The sequence below is a fragment of the Periplaneta americana genome, chromosome 4 (genome assembly GCF_040183065.1).
Source record: "Periplaneta americana isolate PAMFEO1 chromosome 4, P.americana_PAMFEO1_priV1, whole genome shotgun sequence".
Taxonomy (NCBI): Eukaryota; Metazoa; Arthropoda; class Insecta; order Blattodea; family Blattidae; genus Periplaneta; species Periplaneta americana.
Genome location: NC_091120.1, coordinates 197,543,847 through 197,564,893, shown reverse-complemented (window position 1 = coordinate 197,564,893; position 21,047 = coordinate 197,543,847). Strand labels below are relative to the sequence as shown.

General features: G+C 32.9%; 1 protein-coding gene across 1 annotated transcript in view; it reads left to right on the top strand.

Moving 5' to 3' along the window:
- The first annotated feature begins 517 nt into the window (after positions 1-517).
- Positions 518-21,047, top strand: part of LOC138698556 (glycoprotein-N-acetylgalactosamine 3-beta-galactosyltransferase 1-like) — a 29,241-nt gene continuing 8,711 nt past the window's right edge. Inside the window, exons 1-6 of the mRNA XM_069824568.1 lie at positions 518-655; positions 6,405-6,561; positions 13,573-13,667; positions 16,541-16,690; positions 18,407-18,545; positions 20,252-20,475. Coding sequence (XP_069680669.1) covers positions 6,443-6,561; positions 13,573-13,667; positions 16,541-16,690; positions 18,407-18,545; positions 20,252-20,475 — 727 coding nt within the window. The 5' untranslated portion in view covers positions 518-655; positions 6,405-6,442. The remainder of the gene's footprint in view (positions 656-6,404; positions 6,562-13,572; positions 13,668-16,540; positions 16,691-18,406; positions 18,546-20,251; positions 20,476-21,047) is intronic.

The following is a 21,047-nucleotide window of genomic DNA, read 5'->3' as shown; positions in this document are numbered from 1 at the left end:
TTATTGTTTCTATACATCTGAAGTCTGACAAGTGTAATAAGTAGCTAGTCGGCGATGTATGCAATGGAGGGAGGAAGGAACTGGCCACTCTACCCCATTATCTCCTGCCCAAGTTGCCTCATAAGTGGTGCCTTATTGATATCGTTTGTGAGGTTCAGACCTGTCTTCGGACAGCTGACTAAACAACTTCGAAGTATTGTCTGTTGCGTTTAAAAATCCTCATTCTTTCACTCTTTCGCCGTGAAATTGCGCAACATTGGTTTTACGGATGCTTTTATTTAAATCAATAAATGTAATATAAATCGGTGTTTCATCAGCTTTTGCGGGCTTCCGGGAACTAAACGCCATTATTCTCTAGCATTTTTTACCTGCATCCATATTTCTTGCCCATTTGCTTTTGAATTTTGGCGGCGTCAGTATCACCAACATTAAGCCACGAACTTTTCAAAACAATGAACAAAACTACAGGCGGCCTTGGCGGGACTTGAATCAAAGTAATTCAAACGAGGTTGGTATCCTGCTAAGGGCGTAAAGGGGTGTAACATGGAGTGATTGACGCGTTTTTACATAAGGTTAAAGGAAATGTTGAAATAAAATATTGAAGTGCTGACTGTTAACATAGAATCAAACATGGGCAATTTACGGATTATGAGAGGTAAGATTGTCAAAGCTTGTAGTCCTAAGGTGAAGTAAGATTTGATATATCAACATTACGAGTGGTGGTTTGTTTATAGCAACTGTCACGCCTGTCAAATACATACATAGCAATACATTTCGGAAAATTCTTCTCGGAGAGAAGGTAAATGAAACATTGTAATCCATTGTAATAAGTTTCAAATTAACTTAATTTAAGATCGATCAAATTAAATAGAAAATAAATTTGATAGCAGTAGCTAATACCATTTTTTATAATAAATAATTTAAGGAATGTAAATTATTTATACTAGGTAAGATAATTTGGCGAGATGGAGTAGCGGTGGAATGAAAATTATAGGCAAAACTGAAGTGTATTCCAAGGAAATCTTTCTATAGTGCGTTTGCTAGCTATAATTTTATTCTTGTAAGATCTTTTCAGGGCCAATCTTCGATATCGCCCCACACCACCCAAGTTTAGTGGGTTAGTTCAGGGGGTTTTTGTGTAAGTGTGTGAAGATACCGAAGTTTCACCCTTTGCAGTATATAGACTACATTATTTGATACCTATGTGGAAGTTGACATCATTTGTGTAGTTTACATTATTTACTTGTAACAATTATTCATAATTTAATTGCTGCTGTCTACCTCAGCTTTCAGTGTCAAAAAAAAACACCTTTTTGCCCAAAACTATGTAGGTCTACGCTTTGTTATTGAAAATGTTTAATATTTTATTAAAACAAATATAAGTGAACACACAGAACATTATGGCTTTATTCTTTTTGATGTTAGATATTTAACAAAATTAATTTTACTACTGGCTTGTCCAGAATGTCTTATGGTGGGTTCAGTTTCATTATGTTTGAATAGTGGCAAGAGAAATGGTTTGGCAGTATGTGTGAAACTAGCTTGTTCAGCCTGTGGGTATAATTCTGATGAATTATTCTCAAGCCACAAAGTTTGAAAATATTTTGAAATAAACAGGAGAATTGTCTATGCGAGCCGAGAAATTGGTTGTGGCTATAGTGAACTGAACAGGTTATGTTACCTTCTGGGCTTGCCATGTGGCCTCAGTAAAAATTCTTATCAGGGTCATATCAAGCATGTAAACAAAGTGGTAACATAGCTTGCTTATGATACAATGAATGATGCTGCTAATGAAGTACGTGAAAATACAAGTAGCAATGAATGTGCAGTGTCAGTTGATGGAACGTGGCAACGGAGGGGATTTTCTTCTTTGTCGGGTGTTGTGACAGCCATGTCAGTAAAAACTGGTAAAGTTCTCGATTTGGAGGTAATGTCCAAAAGCTGCATGTCTTGTAGAATGCATGCTAAGGAAGACAAAAAATCACCTTCATATCAGACTTGGCTAGCAGACCATGTACCAGTATGCTCCTGTAACTACAAGGGATCTTCACCTAACATGGAACCTGTTGGGGCAGGTAGGCTCTTTTTGAGGTCAGTCCAAAATAGAGGATTACTTTATACTCAATATTTAGGAGATGGCGACTCAAAAAGTTTCAAAACTGTATCTGAACTTGACCCATATGATGGGAAAGAGATTGTGAAATTAGAATGTGTGGGGCATTACCAAAAGCGTTTAGGCAAAGGTCTTAGGCAATTAGTTAAGACCAAAAAGATCGGTGGAAAGGGGAAACTGACTCAAGCCCTCATAGACAAACTTCAAAATTACTTTGGTATTGCCCTCAGGTCTAACACAGAAAGTGTAGAAAAAATGAAAAGAGCTATCTGGGCCTCTATGTTCCATGTCGCAGCAAATGAAAGCCAGCCACTTCATGCAAAGTGTCCACTAGGTGAAGACAGTTGGTGCACTTATGAAGTGGCCAAAGCAAAAGGCATCCCTTACAAGCATGAAGGTCCTGGTATTCCCATTGCAGTGATTAGACAAATGAAACCGGTCTACGAAAGACTGACGGACGATAAAATGTTGCAGAAGTGCCTGCATGGGAAGACCCAGAACATTAACGAGTCCTTCAATGGGATGATCTGGAAAAGGTGTCCAAAAGAAACCTATGTGGGACATGCAACACTGAATTTGTGTGTAATGGATGCAGTGTGCCACTACAACCGTGGTCCTGAAGTGGAGCTGGACATCCTAAGGAAGATGGGAATTGAACCTGGACTGAACACAACTACGGGCGTATCTTCTTCGAAGGTTGTAAAGGATATAATGAAGAGAAATCAGGCTACACCAGAAGCAAGAAGCAGAAGAAGATACCTGAGAGGAAGAAAAAAAATGAAGGTGGATCGCGAGATTACTGCTGAGGGTATAACGTATGAAGCAGGAGGATTTTGACAGCCTAACTTTCAACTGCCGTTTCCCGTAAGTACAGTTTCTTGACATATTGGCTTAAGGAAAACATCATATCTCATCCAAGAAAAAAGGTAGAGGTATGATTCTGGTATCATTTTGAAGCTTGGAATGAAATCTAGTGCATGAATCAAATAAAAATTTGATCTACATGTTCACAGTCCCATTAAAAATTTTTTTCTTCAAGGTTGCATACTTTTTTTGTCTAATATTTTACAAAATTTAAGATATTTATGGTAAATTACAGCAAAATGTTATTCAAAGTTTATTCAGGCACTAGACAAACATTTTTCCTATAAAACAGTGAAGGAATTTTGAAAATAGCTTCATTAGGAAAGAGGATATCATGTTTACTGTTTTATTAAATTTTTTAAACAAAAAAAATATTATTCTAAACAATTTCAAAGAACAATTGTTTAAAAATAGTTAAATCTCTTAATAACAATGTATTCTTGTAGCTAAAAATATTGAGAGCCCTAAATATTGCCTAATTTAAATTTTCACCCCCTAATGTATACATATACCTTAATATGTTACTTAATTTAAATTGCATCCAAATAATTAAAATGCGATCATTTTGGTCCAGAAACACTCATTTGGTGCAATGACAATTCCTTTAACATGTTTCTTAATTGTTATTACACGCAACCATAGTTTAATGAAGATTTACAGCATTTAGATTTATTGTGTATACTTTATATTACTTGCTATATGTTTCCATCGAATTATGGTAATAACTTAATTCTAACCCTTGTTTTCTACGTCTTCAGTAAATGGTGCTTGGCCCACTATGGTTCTGAACCCTTCAAATAACTTAAATAGTGATAGAGCACATATAGTGGTATTTAATTATATTTCTTTCTTTCGAAAATGTAAGAATTCACGATCTCCTATGTACCATTGCCAAGGAATGAATAAAATATGTGTTTTTTCTTCCTACTCCAGGAACAACAATGCTATTGAGGCGGCGGTGAAAATGTATTGTATTGTTATTTTAAAAGTCTTGTATATCCTTCAATCAATTTTACTTCATACAAACACAGAAACATTATCTGTAGGCTATGTTTAATAACAGCTTTCGTTTGTTGTTGTCCAAGGCCCCTTATAGACGAAGTCATTTGTTTTTTATTTCATCACGGCGCCTTAGATGGTGTTATATAAATTTTAAAACTCATTAAATATCAGTCCTATCAAAATTTTTCATAGAATAAAACTTATCGGAAATAAATTGTTTAAAAAGTTTTGTTATGTAACATTTTTCACGAAAATTAATAATAAGGGAGATATTTCGATTTATTTAATTCAACCCCCCTTATAACCCCCCTTTTAAATAAAGTATTTTGAATGCCGTGTAGCCTAAAATCTAAGTTACAACGAATTTAATTTATATTCCAATTTTCATATAAATCAGTTCAGCCATTATCGCGTGAAAAGGTAACAAACATCCTGACAGACATACAAACAAAAATTTCAAAAAAGCGATTTTCGGTTTCAGGGTGGTTAATTATACATGTTAACACCAATTATTTTTGTAAAATCGAAAATTACCAGAAAAATTTTGGCTACAGATTTATTATTAGTATAGATTACACTATCCTGTAACACAATAAAATGAAAAAGACTAACGAGCATATGAACCTGATACTTTCACATTTAAATTCGACGTTCTTCCAACTGAGCTACGGGAACACAAGTAAAGAGGCATATGAGGAAAAATTGGCCCAGTCCTCCAAGACATCTTGATGATTTGTGGAAACTCGTCTAGGATGCCTGGAATGCTGTGACTGAGAACTGAAAAGACTAGTCGATTCCATGCTCACTCAACTGCAAGATGTGGTCGAGATGGGAGGAAGATGGGCTAAATAATGAATCGTGGCTTTTTGTTTTGTTTATATTTTTTTTTAATTTTAATTGTTTGAATTCTTTTAAGGCAGACGCCAGTAAGTTTGTTTTGTTTATGCCACGAAAGATATTTTTGTTGAGAATAAAATCTTTCTTTCTTTCCATTTGCAGCCATAATGTCATAATACAGTACATGCAATACAACACTTACTATTATGACAAGTGTTGTATTGCATGTTTCCATGTATTCACTTTTTTTATGTTCTATGATATTTAACCCTCAACTGGTATCACTTTTTAAGTATACATTACGATATCTAGCAATATGGGTCTATATTGACCCATAGATACTAGTTGAGGGTTAACTTATTTTATATTTTTGTTTTCATATTTTCCGATAATGTTATATCTATAATGTGATAAGTTGAGTTATATATAAACATAATTTTCCTTACTGTGTGTACTTAAAAATATTGTATTCATTGTATGCTTTGTACTGCACTATTTTATTAACTACTATTAGTTTTATTATTATTATTATTATTATTATTATTATTATTATTATCATCATTATTATTATTACTATTCTTATTTTTTATCATCATCATCATCATCATTATTATTATTATTATTATTATTATTATTATTATTATTATTATCAATAATTGTCTTATTTTTTATACTTTGTAAGTTATGCCTCATTTATTTTGACCTGCTGTTCACATTTTATTATGCTTTTTTCTTTCTTTCTGTATGTTATATATTATGTCTGATTTCTACTTACTTGTTGTTTACATTTTATTATTTTTATTTTATTCAGTTTTGTGCGTAAAATTGTAGTGTACTTTGTAAATTTGTAGTGTTTTTTGTAACGCAGTTTTACTCCTGGTTGAGTGTTAGAGAAGGCCATATGGCCTTAACTCTGCCAGGTTAAATAAATCATTATTATTATTATTATTATTATTATTATTAATATTATAAATAATGATAAAGTCATGGCATAATACATTCGTGAATCTGATGTTAATTACTAAAACAGCCATAAAAGAGACAGGAGGAATTATATTCCCTCTCTCTCTTAAAAAAAAAAAAAAGACATAAAAAGCACTACGCTATGTTCGAACGCACGTCATGAATACCAGTCCGAAACGCTACCATTACGCTACTATAGTAACATGCAGAACACTTTAATTATAACTGTAGATATCAGGCAATGTGGTCCAACATGAAACATCGCCTGTCTCCGAATTGTAATGGAGATACCCGAAGGGAACTTAGTTTCTAGAGAGTGGCCACTTTTTCTTTTAATAGCTGTACAAAAAAATACATTACGTGTATCAGATGTAATGTAATTTGTAATATTGTCGGTTTGTGTATATCTGAAATATTTCACACGCTATCGGAAGTGAAAAAGTTAGGTGGGCCACCCTGTATACAAAATTGATCGTTACTTCACTTGTTTGAACTTATGATATTTTGACCTGGAAGGGTCTGAAAAATAAAAGTTCGCTTTTATCAGCTGAAAAAAAAACGTATTTTGCGAAGATCAGGTATCTTTAATTATGATTGGAATTTAAAAGTGTGATATTAATTTCAGATTTATTAGAGAAGTGAAAGGAGAAACTTGCTGACGTGATGGCAGGAATGAAGAAATCACTGATCCTTAGAAGTCTAATTAAAAAATCGTCCCTCGTAGGGCTAATCTTAGGATTCTGCTGTGGATTTGTCATTTCTACAATCTTGTCAGACTTGGGGTGAGTAACAAATTTTCCTTAGTATGAGACTAGCCTTAACATTGCCTATAGTGCAGCGAATCAGTCACAGAATTGCATGTATTGATTAGTTTTGTACACCTGCAATTCTCTCAGGTGAGCGAAACACCACAACTTTAAGGGTTGTCCAAAGAAAGCATAGATTATGTATTGTATTGTATTTATTAACATTCCATGGTATTCGTACATTGCTTCATAGCTAGAATACGGAACAAGTAAAAAACTTAATACTACTATAAAGTCTTAATTTATAGTCACAGACTAGTTGAAATATACAGAAGATACTAACGTGAGTTCCTAATGTGGAATTATATATGAAACACTTAAGAAATGTTGAATAATATTTAATGTAAAATTATTATCTTATATCAAAACTGCAAATTATGAGAAATATTGCATACTTCATATTACTTTCCGTAATTAATTGTTACATATTTTTTCTTTGGTTTAGTGAGACAAAATCAATTCTGATATTAGGAATGAATTTACAATAATGCTTTATATACGCATTGCTGACAACTGCAAAGATAAAATTGGTAGTAATCTGATGCTTGTAATAATTAGTAAAGGCATGTGGACAACAAAAAAACTTAATTTGATAAAACCTTAAAATTTCCGATACATTTTAACTTCTATTCATTTATTAGATCTAGATAAAAAAGCCAATTTGTATTTTTCTATCAACACAAAGACGAAGGAATTAGGCCTACTAAAGAATGTTATTGACTCACATTTTATGATCCCTCGGAAATCGAAAGTACGATTTGGAGAAATTTGTAATGCTGTAATTTTGTAGCAATTATAAAAAGCACATATACACCCTGACATTTTAACACAGCCTTAATTAATAAAACTATTAACTAGCCCAGCAACAATATACATTGCAGTTGATTACAGCTTGTTTCACGAGTATCACCACACCGGCCGCCTAGGTAGCAGCACCAGCGTCGTTCGCACGTAAAATTGCTAGCTGTCCGGTATTATTATAGTAAGGTATTTGATTTACAGACGCCATATAGTCCATAACAATAGACCCAGTCTCAAGAATAGTACACAGGCCTTCGGATTTCATCCAAAAGTTAAACTTGTGATATGACCAGAGATGTTAAAAGCGAGTATAAATCAGAGTCCGTGGGTGTCCACCGACTCTGGTACCTATAGATAACATAAAAAAATAATCCAATTATTGGACATTATTAACATCTCGTATACAAATATTCTATCTTCCCCCCCCCCCTCCCCAGTTACCAAGATCAGTTCGTCCTGAAAACATTTTATAACATAAACTGTATAATAAGACTATCATAGACCCTAATCCTCAAAATAGGCAAATATAGGCGCAATAAAAATCAGCTATCAGCATTCTAAAATACAGAGCGTTCGCCTACGGGTGAGGCCAGGAAAGCGGCATGTACTGATACACCGCTTTGTGCACGCAGTTGTTGAGACACGCTGGGCAATCAAGAACATCAAGTTCGACAAGTTATCAGTTGTGAGCCAGATGTTGCAGTATTTAACACGTACAGTGCAGTTTCTTGACACAGTTGCTTAAATATTCAGCGTGTGTAAACTTTGTTAACAATGCAAAATGCAAAATCCACGCTTGAACAAAGAGTTTTTATGTATGATGCATATGTGAAAACAGAGTCATGTAGAGAGGTGCGTAGGCAATTTGAAGTGAAATATCCGGCTGCTCCAATTCAGGGTAGAGAAACTGTTAGACGTCTTGTTAACAAATTAAGGACAACAGGGTCGATAAATGCTACAATTCCTAAGCGAAAACAAAGAGTATTGACAGAAGAAAAAATTGATGAAATCAGTGCATCATTTATACGCTTTCCTAATAAATCTCTAAGACGTGTTTCACAGGAAATTAGTGTTTCAAAAACATCAGTCCTTACTGCTGCTAAACTTTTAAAATTAAAACCCTGCAGAATATAGTATAGAAAGCGGAAGCTTAAGGATAGACGATTCCCGCAAGTGACACCGCAGGCAGGCCGCTTTCCTGGTCCCACCCGTAGGCGAACGCTCTGTATGTTTATCTATTAATATTCTATGAAACCATGCGATAAATGAAATAGGCAAAAAGGCAAAATTCTAACACTACTCATAAAAAAAATTGCATAAAACAGTGAATTAAACTTCCTTAATTAATTGACAGCATACTAAATTTCAGTTTTACCTTTTGAATATAATCTGAAAATACATAAATATAAAGTTATTTTACGTTATATCATGTTGTGTTTGTTGTGAAATATGAAACCAGTTCTTTAGTCTTAGCATAAGGTTATCAATGGGATGGTTGATGTTACTTTGTGAAATCTGGCTCAATTGTAGATACTCTATTTTCTAAGATTACACAAGAGCAACACAAACTTTTTAATTATGGGGATGAAATTATATAATAAGCTCCCAAGTCAATATTATAAATTACCAATCAATAGCTTCAAAACTAGATTTTACAATTGGTTATTAAATAATCCTTTTTATTCTGTTGCTGAGTTTTTCAACACAAATTTGTATGAAATTGTATTTTAATAAATACTGGTAAGTTTAATTGCAATTTAGTTAGTTTTCTTCAATTTAAAAGTTTCAAATTATTTCATGTTTTCATTGTTTTCATTCATTCATTTTGAAGGAAGAAAGTTATACAAAGTTCCTAGGCATACATTGTACATTGACTCAAATCTAACATGGGAATATCATGTACAACTCTTGAATGAAAAATTGTCCAGATTATGTTATGTCTTACGTATCTTAACCAAAATATCGCCCCTGAAGCTTCTATTGTCAATATACTATGGTTATGTACACTCAGTTATTGCATATGGCATAATCATTTGGGGCTCATCATCAAAATCCTTACAGATACTAAAATTGCAGAAGAGAATAATAAAAATCATGAAACAAGTTCCAATACGGACTGAGAGCAGAGGCATTTTTAAAGAGCTCAATAGACTACCTGTATCTACGTACTAGAAACAGTTTGTTACATCTATCAGAATGCAAAACAGTTTATACTAAACTCTGAATACCATGACTACAACACTAGAACTTCCAGTATATGCATTTAAAATACCACAAGCTTACCAGAAGTCTTAACAGTATATCTCATAATGGTTGTAAATTATACAAGCTCCCCTTACATATCAGGAAGTGTACCCAAAAAATTTTCAAGAAATCGGTAAAAAATATACTGTTGAAGCACATGCCACTGAGCATAAACGAGTACCTAAATTTAAATCTTGAACAGGAAATGTAACAATCTCTATTTTATATACTGTTATTGATTGCTGTTGTTTTCCCTGTTTACTGCTCCTTACCTTCCTCTTCATGTACCTGATAGAAGCACAAACTGCCAAGATTGTCATTATAATAAAATATACAATGTTAGAAAGTGATTATTATTATGTTGTAATTATAATTGTTGTCATTACTATTGTATTTGTTTACATTACTATTATATTAACATGTAATGTTATCTGACGATGCCATGAATCCTTGTATTCTGATGGCTAATAAATACATACATACATACATACTTACTTACTTACTTACAAATGGCTTTTAAGGAACCCGAAGGTTCATTGCCGCCCTCACATAAGCCCGCCAGCGGTCCCTATCCTGTGCAAGATTAATCCAGTCTCTATCATCATATCCCACCTCCCTCAAATCCATTTTAATATTATCCTCCCATCTACGTCTCGGCCTCCCTAAAGGTCTTTTTCCCTCCGGTCTCCCAACTAACACTCTATATGCATTTCTGGATTCGCCCATACGTGCTACATGCCCTGCCCATCTCAAACGTCTGGATTTAATGTTCCTAATTATGTCAGGTGAAGAATACAATGCGTGCAGTTCTGTGTTGTGTAACTTTCTCCATTCTCCTGTAACTTCATCCCGCTTAGCCCCAAATATTTTCCTAAGCACCTTATTCTCAAACATCCTGAACCTATGTTCCTCTCTCAGAGTGAGAGTCCAAGTTTCACAACCATACAAAAGAACCGGTAATATAACTGTTTTATAAATTCTAACTTTCAGATTTTTCGACAGCAGACTGGATGATAAGAGCTTCTCAACCGAATAATAACACGCATTTCCCATATTTATTCTGAGTTTAATTTCCTCCCGAGTGTCATTTATATTTGTTACTGTTGCTCCAAGATATTTGAATTTTTCCACCTCTTCGAAGGATAAATCTCCAATTTTTATATTTCCATTTCGTACAATATTCTGGTCACAAGACATAATCATATACTTTGTCTTTTCGGGATTTACTTCCAAACCGATCGCTCTAATTACTTAAATTTTACTGTTTCTTTTATTAGTGTTTTTTTAAATATATTTATATGTGTTTTCAATGTATTCTGACGAAGCCTAAAACTGTATGTCTAATGGCCAAATAAATTGTATTGAATTGAATTGAATTGAATTAAGTCATAAGCTTACCTCAACGCAAAGTTTACTTTATATTTGTTCTTCAAGAAGAACACAGCAGAAAATGTACTCTTATAAAAGTATGCTAATACAAGTCACATTAAGTGCTGTATTGCAGTGTGGAAGTCATTGGGATATACGGTTGGAGCGTGCAACTGAGATTACAACAGGGACATTGCAGGAAACTCGATTTTTAAGCTCGAATCACAAGATAATTCTAATAAGTCTAGCAGTCTCTCTTCTTTTCTGATGAGCAACTCTCCTCCAATAACCTTTGAATTATCAAAACATCTTATATAAGATTGACATTAAAGTTAAGGGAATATTACCATTTCTTCAATAATAATAAAAAAACAGCTGTATGAAAAATCTCGTCTTGGTGGCATACAATAGTTGTAAACACATTCATTACTGGTACGCAACTAGTTAGGTAATGATATTGCTTTACCTAACTTGTTGCGTAATGTGAACCACACATTAAATTAAATCAAATGGAATTGATTTTATTTTATATAAACATTAACAACAATACATTCACAATTTTGTTGTATTAATTCCTGGAATTTTATTTATTTATTTATTTATTTTTTTATTTATGCCTATAACAGGGCAAAGCCCCAATTACAATAGACAGTACAGATATATGCGTTTAGAAAAAACATAGAATTGCATATAACATGAAAAAAGAGATGAAACAGATACAAATGCAGGATACAAGTGTAAATACAAATTAAAATGAAAAATGAGAAAAGGGAAAAAAAAAAAAAAAGAACAGACAAATAGATACTACCTAAATAAAAGACACAGATATAGATATAAATGAAAAATCTATACTAATAATAAATCTGTAGACGAAATTTTTCTGGTAATTTTCGATTTTCCAAAAATAATTGGTCCTAACATATATAATTAACCACCCTGAAACCGAAAATCGCTTTTTTGAAATGTTTGTTTGTATGTCTGTCTGTCTGTCTGGATCTTTGTTACCTTTTCACGCAATAATGGCTGAACCGATTTATATGAAAATTAGAATATAAATTAAGTTCGTTGTAACTTAGAATTTAGGCTATATGGCATTCAAAATATTTTATTTAAAAGGGGGGTTATAAGGGGGCTTGAATGAAATAAATCGAAATATCTCTCTTATTATTAATTTTCATGAAAAATATTACGTAACAAAAGTTTCTTTAAAAATAATTTCCGATAAGTTTTATGCTTTGCAAAATTTTGATAGGACTGATATTTAATGAGATAAATGAATTTCAAAATGACAATAACAACGCCATCTAAGGCGGTGTAATGAAATAAAAAACAAATGACTTCGTCTATAAGGGGCCTTGGACAGCAACACTCGAAAGCTATGAAAATAGCCTACAGACAATGTTTCTGTGTTTGTATGAAGTAATATCGGAAGCTAAATTAACCGATTTGTATAATTAATTATTAATTCACCATTGGAAAGTGTAGTTTCTCTAGATGGACATAATGCTATAATGTTATTACAGTAACTTCTGAGTGAATCGAGGACAGGTAAGATTAAAATAGCTTCTTATGCACAGAAAACCTGATAGGCTATTTTGTACATTCGTTTCCTGTATTTCCTAAAATAATTTTTATGACCAAATGAGTGGGCTCTGGGTCAAAATGGTCGCATTTTAATTTTTTTTAATACAATTTAAATTAAATAACATAATAAACGATTTATCCTTCTATCAAACACGAATGTTCCCTGGATCAAATGTCCTATTTTAATTATGTAATTACTTTATATTTATTTCTAACGGGTGCAGCGGAGCGCACAGGTACGGCTAGTACAAAATAAAATAAATGGAAAATAGTTAAGTATAGATATCATAACCAAAAATGTAAAATGTAGCTATAATTGGCAAATTACAGAATAACAAATAGCAATATTATATAAAATCAACTACCTTCAGTATATTAATAAGAAAATGTTTGTATTCCATGTAAGAAATGCAGAAATCTAGATCCCATGTTTTACATATTTCATTGAAATTTGAACACATTTTTAACACTGGTGAATTTTTATGTGATGAAGTGTTTGGTTTTTTACAATATAACAATTGACGATTTCTTAAATGTGATGTTCTAGCATTAATCTGGATTTGTTGACGATGCTACAGAAGACTGAATAGTCGAAAGTGCGAAAATGGGTTATCAGTTATGACATTTTTGCGAGTTTTTGATGGTACTACACATTAAATTGCAGAATTTGCAACATTTTCAGTTTCTGAATTTTCGTTTGAACTCATTTTAACAATGTTTGTTTATTTCTCCTAGTACTGCTGTTCTTCTGTTATAAACAAAAACCTATCGTGTTCAAAACTAATAAACAAATAAAATAAACATAAACGAATCGCCTCTCACGGGAAGAAACATAAAAATAATACGTTTAGACTTATTTTTATTAAAAAATTAATTTTTTATGAAAGTGGATAAAACTGCCTGTGGCTTCGTTTGATAACCTTCCAATCTCGTATTGTAATATGAAACGTTACGGTACTCTTATCGTAAATAACTATTATTGTCTTGCAGGTTGGTGCTTTCGTTCAATTACCTTAGAGAAGAGGAGGGATGGCCTACTGTTGAACTGTTTGGAAGCCACAGTCCTGATGAACCATATCATAAAGGCTAGTATAAAGGTTTGTTTAGGTTTATGAGAGTTGAAATTAAACAAAATACTAACATAATTCTTTTAGTATTAGTAATCTGGTTGGAATTACAGTAAATGATGAAACAGCAGTAAACTTCAAGTTGAATGTAGATGCAAGAACCTATAACAAGAACAGTAACAATAACAATCAGGAACGTCGTTTGTTGTATTTTTCTTCTTGGAACCGAGAAATGTGTTAAGAATTATGTTTTAACATAATTTTTCTTTTAACTCTGCTTAGACCTTGAAAGTCTTGAAGTTGGACAAAAGGGAGTTAAAAACGACAAAAACTCAACAAACACCAAAACACAACACAAACACAAGAACACAAGAAATACATCACACTAACATACGAAAACAAAAACACACACAAGATCGCATCCTCATTCAGAAAACAGAAATACAACATAGCATACAGAACAGAAAACACACTACAAAGACATCTCAACACACAAACAACAAAAACAAATAAATACGACCACACAGGCGTATACAAACTCACATGCAATACTTGCGACAGTTTCTACATTGAACAGACAGGCAGATCATTCCAAACTCGATACAAAGAACACATTAAAGCAATAACCAGAGGACACAGTACATGTACTTATGCCGAACACATAACTAATGCTAACCATACATACAATAACATAAACACAGACATGGAAATCCTACACATACAACCCAAAAACTCAACACACTAGAACAATATGAAATATAGACACACTAAAACACACCCTGATCAAATTCTCAACACATACACTATTTGACACCACATTTCAACACTTTTCAACAATCGAATGCACTCACACAACAGGCAGCGAAGTTCGAGATGACGCCGAGATCTAGTAGGCTCTGAGGATGGTGTGAAGAAGCACCGAAACAGCTGTAAGCCGCACATGCTTACACAATTAACACGAATAAGATAGCCATTTAATCAATTATTGACAAAATTTTCTTGCACTGGACAATAATCATCTCTCTGTTCACTATAATAATTCTACACATAATTCCACCACCTTTTGCTCGAGAAGAAAAATACTGATAATGATGATCATAATAATAATAATAATAATAATAATAACAATAATAATAACAATAACAATAATAATAACAATAATAATAATTAGAGGCTTCCGCTGCAAGTCTCGCAATGAACTCTGCATTCTGGAATGATTATCAATAAAGAACTTAATATATGGAAGGACTGGAGTGCAACCAAGTGTTATGATACTCGTTATTACAAACCTATAGGCCTACTGTTACTTGGATTAATAACTCACATTTTTTGGGTAGGCTATGTCTCAAAAGTCTCGTAAGAGTTTCGTCACTGATATATAAATTAAATTATGTTTTATTTAACGACGCTCTCAACTGCCGAGTTTATATCAGTGTGCAAAAATTTTGTCCCGCAGGAGTTCTTTTACATGTCAGTAAATCTACTTACATGAGCTTGTCGCATTTAAGGACACTTAAATGCCATTGCAACCTCGGACACAGAAAGCCAGTGCTATACCGATTACGCGAATATATATATATATATATATATATATATATATATATATATATATATATATATATGAGAGAGACAGAAAGGCAGAGCCCCAGCGAAAATTCCCAGTCTTCCTCTCAGCAGACCTGCAGCTAGTCTCCCCACTAGTTGCTGCTTACATTTGCGAACTCACGGAACTATGAATTAAAACTTTAGCACAGTCTTAGGATTTTGTGAACAGGGATTGCTCTTGGGAAACTTTAGACATCATCTTGTAATATCCAAAATTGCTGCCGCATGAAGAAATAAGGGCTGGATAGTAGAAGAAGAAATCTCCTGTCTAGCTGAAAATGGGTCAACGAGAAGAGTAGATATTTTAGCGTACACTAAACAGGGCATCATTGTGGACCCCACGATACGTTTTGAAGTAGAATGTTATCAGTCAGCCGAGGTCCACCTTGAGAAGAAGTCGATCTATGAGCCTACAGTCAACTATTTCAAGCTGAAATATGCCTTAATTCACGTTGAGGTATTCGGCTTGCTCATAGGTGCTCGAGGGACTATACCAGCTTTTTTCGAAGAATTTTGACGGCAGTTTGCTCTGCCAACATCTCTGAGGGATGACATTATGATAATTGTGTTAAAAAATCCTGCCAAATCCTAATTAATCACATGGTGCCACATTAATAGCAATTGTAATTTTTCACTCCCTTTTCTTTGTTTTCTTCTTTAAAATTTAATATCTATGTTTACATATGTATAATAATTTTTTTTGAGGATATACTGAGTCCGTAAGGGCTACCCTCAATGGGGGGCAGTTTAATATTATTATTATTATTATTATTATTATTATTATTATTATTATTATTATTATTGTGTTGCTAATTTGCATGGATTCAACTTGGATCCATTTAATGTGTAGTATATCTTTGAATTTTAACTCACTGATCTAATTTTAATAATTATTTGTCTATATATTTCTTGCATTTGGTCTATTGATTCATGTAGACCATTCCATTATTTCAATTCTCATTGTACTAATTTTATAATTTTATAATTATTATTTGATCAATGATTGATGTAGACCATTATATTGTTTGTATTTCATCTCATTGCCATTTTCTATCATTCATTCTCATCATCATTTGTTGTTTTGTTCTGTTTTGTATCGTGCAAAACTGTAATTGGCCTTGTGCTGTTGTATTATTATTATTATTATTATTATTATTATTATTATTATTATTATTATTATACATTTCTACATCACTTTTAATATTCTAAGGAAATATTCTGTCTACCCTACTTTTTGTGTGTCTCATTTTACCCCGTCCAACCCTAATTAATATTGTTATTCACAGGTGAAAATGTAGTAGCAGAGAAAATAGCGAGGAAGGTTCGAGTCCTATGTACGATCTTGACTAGTCCGAAAACTTTTCATAAGGCTCGCCATGTGAAGGTCACCTGGGGGAAAAGATGCAATATTTTGCTGTTTATGAGTGCACATGCTGGTAAGTAGACACTTCTTTTTCTGAGTTCAGTGGTCGGCATTTCACGACTCGCAAGTCAACCCCTTAATATATAAGCAGGAGTGATCGCCCTCTCCTTAGTCATCACTTGTTCAATCAACATTAAACAGTTCGGGTATCCTCCTCCTCCCACCTTACCCTTTGCTGTGTATTGTGGGCTGCATTTTATATGACGTAATCTTTGCGACCATTGCCTTAGTTATATTATGTAGAGTGTACTAGCTGGTTATATGTAGAACCAGATTCTTGAGTTTGACCTATCGGTATTTTATTTCTTATTATAACTTTATAAAGTTACTTAAAGGAATAAACTATAAACAGAAATGCCAATAGAGTAGATAAAACACAATACAGCCAATAACTCCAACACATTCCAATCTTCAACAGAGGAAATTCTCTTCAAAATATGTGACTGGTTCTCAGTCAATAAATTGGTATTAAATTGTAACAAAACTAACATAATTCAATTTAAATCCTGTCCAAATTCAACGTCGCAAATTTCTAGGGCAGTAATTAATAATAGAACCCTATTAGAAACAACAACAACCAAATTTCTTGGCTTAAAAATCGATACTGTGTTAAATTGGAAAAATCATATTAAAGAAATTACCCCCAAACTAAATTCAATTTGTTTTGCTATTAGATCTATGCAAAAGATAGTAAATATCAATATCTTAAAAACAATATACTTTGCATACTTCCACTCGGTAATGAGTTTTGGAATAATATTCTGGGGAAATTCCACAGATAGTAACAATATATTTCTATTACAAAAAAGAGTAATTAGAATAATAGTAGGTGCCAAATCTAGGGAATCGTGTAGGACTATTTTCAAAAAACTACAAATAATGCCCATGGCTTGTCAGTATATATTTTCATTAATAATCTTTCTCGTATGTAATCGTGAAAACTTTGTAACTAATTCAACAGTTCATAGCATAAGTACACGTCAAAAAATGACTTTCATACTCCATCGGCAAGTCTATCATGCTATCAAAAAGGAGTGCGTTATATGGCAGTAACAATTTTTAATAGCCTCCCTATCGATATAAAAAATGAAACTCTAAACATAAAATTATTTAGGGCCAGATTAAAGAAGTACCTAATTTCTCACGCCTTCTATTCTGTATGTGAATTCATGACATTCAATAACACTTCTTGAAATTGATACTAAAACTTTGTGTTGTACTAGTAGACTATATTGTAAATCACGTCTATATATATTTCATCTAGACTGTGACTATAAATTAAGACTTTATAATAGCATTAAGTTTTTTGACTTGTTCCATATTCTAGCTGTAAGCAATGTATGAATACCATGGAATGTTAATAAATACAATACAATACAATAGCAGAACTTAATTTTATTTCTTGTTATAACTTTACAAAGATGCTTAAAGAAAAACACAATAACAGAATTAATTGTTGAAATAATATAATATGTAAGGTAGTAAAGTATGTAATCAAAAAATATGTACGTCTTCAGAAGGCAGAATTTTATTTCATGTAAGCATTTTTTCATTTAAGAATGATTTCATTTTCTATCATTTGTCTATTTCCTGCTGTTGTAAATTTAAGTTAGTTAGCTTAACTTAGCTTAGATTAGTGTATCTATCAAATTCAATTTATAAATTTCTTCTACATCCATTCGTGATGTGTTTATATATTAATCTTCTCATTCATTTTTCTTTCACGCAGACGATTCCATCCCAACAGTGAAATTGCCTGTAAAGGAAGGGTATGATTTTCTATGGGGAAAAACAAAGGAAGCCATGAAATATATATACCATCATCACCTACACGATGTCGATTGGTTCTTCAAGGCAGATGATGACACGTAAGTGTATGATAATCTTTGCAATATCATCTTATCTTACCAGGAAAAATATACGTACTGGTAAGTTACTAAGAAAAGTTCCAGTAGCCGGAGAGAATTTTTCTCCGTTCCACTCATCCTTCATCATAACCTATTTTTACCTAACTCATCTCCCCACAACAGCACCTTCTCCATTCCCTATTCAATCACCCACATCACTTTCAATAATGTCCGTCTGTCAGTCATGCTCTACTAAACTTTTCCTTTGTTCATACACTCCTTATCTTCTGAACACTTTCACTATATTTTTTTCTACACTACTTTTGTTCCTTACCCTTGACTAACACATTTTGATTTCCTTATGCTGTCACCTTTCATATATCTGCTACCCTGTTTTCACTTTACATTTAATATTATGACATCACCATTCCTTACCCACTATTTATTCTTCCTCACTGGTGCATTTTGTGCCCTTGTCTTTTGCGTCATTTTTTTTTAACAATTTTAAAGGCATGTTGGTTCCGATAAGTGTAGTATCAATCAAATAGTATAGGTTTTTCCAGTCAAATCACTTATCATTAATACAGATATTGAACCTTTATGTTGTTACATGAAGTGGTATTTACAAGTTTTGACGAACGTTTTCACCGTTAACTATGGCATCTTCAGGTCATAATAAAAGAGAATAAAAAACATATAATGAACACTTAAAATTCAGATAAACACAATCGTTAAAAGGTTAAAAACTTTTTTAACAGGTCTGGTAGGCAATCTAAGCATATGCCATTAAAATTACATGTAGTATAAAGTAAACATCATGAAAACATGGAATGGGCAAAAATCACTGTACTAACTGATACGTGTATATAAATCTGGATGAAGGCGTAACATTCTTGAAATACATGTAGGTGCTGCTGCACCAATGGACTCACGTCAGCCTCTCTTCAACCATTTTGGTTATAATTTCAAACGCCCATAAACAGCAGCATGAGCGACCTACATATTGTAGCATGTTTTCATCATTTTGTGAACTGCACCTACATGTATTTCAAGAATGTTATGCCTTCATCCAGATTTATGTACACGTATCAGTTAGTACAGTGATTTTTGCCCATTCCATGTTTTCATGATGTTTACTTTATACTACATGTAATTTTAATGGCATATGCTTAGATTGCCTACCAGACCTGTTAAAAAAGTTTTTAACCTTTTAACGATTGTGTTTATCTGAATTTTAAGTGTTCATTATATGTTTTTTATTCTCTTTTATTGTGACCTGAAGATGCCATAGTTAATGGTGAAAACGTTCGTCAAAACTTGTAAATACCACTTCATGTAACAACATAAAGGTTCAATATCTGTATTAATGATAAGTGATTTGACTGGAAAAACCCATACTATTTGATTCTGCGTCGTTGTTTTTTGTCTTTCTCTTTATACCTTCCTTTTTTAAACACCCATTTCTTAAACTATAATTTATTCTTCTGTCCTTGATTACCTCTTAAAAACACCGTTAGTTGAAGGCTTGCTCCCATCTTCTTCACTTCCCCTCCTTGACGAGTTCAAACGTCTCCTTTGTTTACCTCTCTCACTGACCTTATTTTTCTGGTCTTTCTTGCTCAGTTGACGCGTCAAAACTGTTATTATGCCGTACAATAGTCATTTGGCCTTGATACTTATGTACACAGAGAAACTTTAAGAGAGTTGACATTTTTAATACTGTCCAGGTACACAATAGTGGAGAACCTCCGTTACCTGCTGTCTGGTTACAATACCTCAAAGCCCCTGTACTTCGGTCTGCGGTACAAGAGGTATGTGAAGAATGGCTATATGAGTGGAGGGGCAGGCTACGTTCTCAGCCGAGAGGCACTGAAGCTTGTTGTGGAGCAGGGGCTGCCTGACAAGGACAAGTGTCAGCAGGAAGACAATCACCCAGAAGATTTAGAAATGGGTGAGTTTCATTAATTAACCAATCTTCATATCAGGACTGTTGCTGGGCAGGAACCTGAACACATTGTTGACAAAGTGATGCTATCAGTTAGCACAACCAGAAAGCACTAATAGATGCTGGAGAATTAAAAACAAAAGTGAAAGTGAAAGCGGCATATAACCAAAGTCTTAATCTCAAAATGCCGTAATGTTTATTGCGCTGCTACCGAATACACCAATAAAATGATGGAAAAATTTTAAATCTGAAATAAAACCTCTGAACACACACAAAGAAAATTTTATTATGTTATTTATATTTACTAACACAATATACACAATAAGTAATTAATTATATTAAATATCAGAATAGGTTAACACTTTCAATTATTTAAAAATTACAAATTTTTTAATATAATAATTACAAATTTAATAAAATATCGGAATAGGTTAACACTTTCAATTATTTCAGCTATCACCTTTCTTACGTTGATTTTAATATAAAAATTACAAATTTGTTAAAAGTATTAGGTTTCAATATAGCAAGTGTTAATACACTTTCAATTATTTCAGCTATCACATTTCTTACGTTGATTT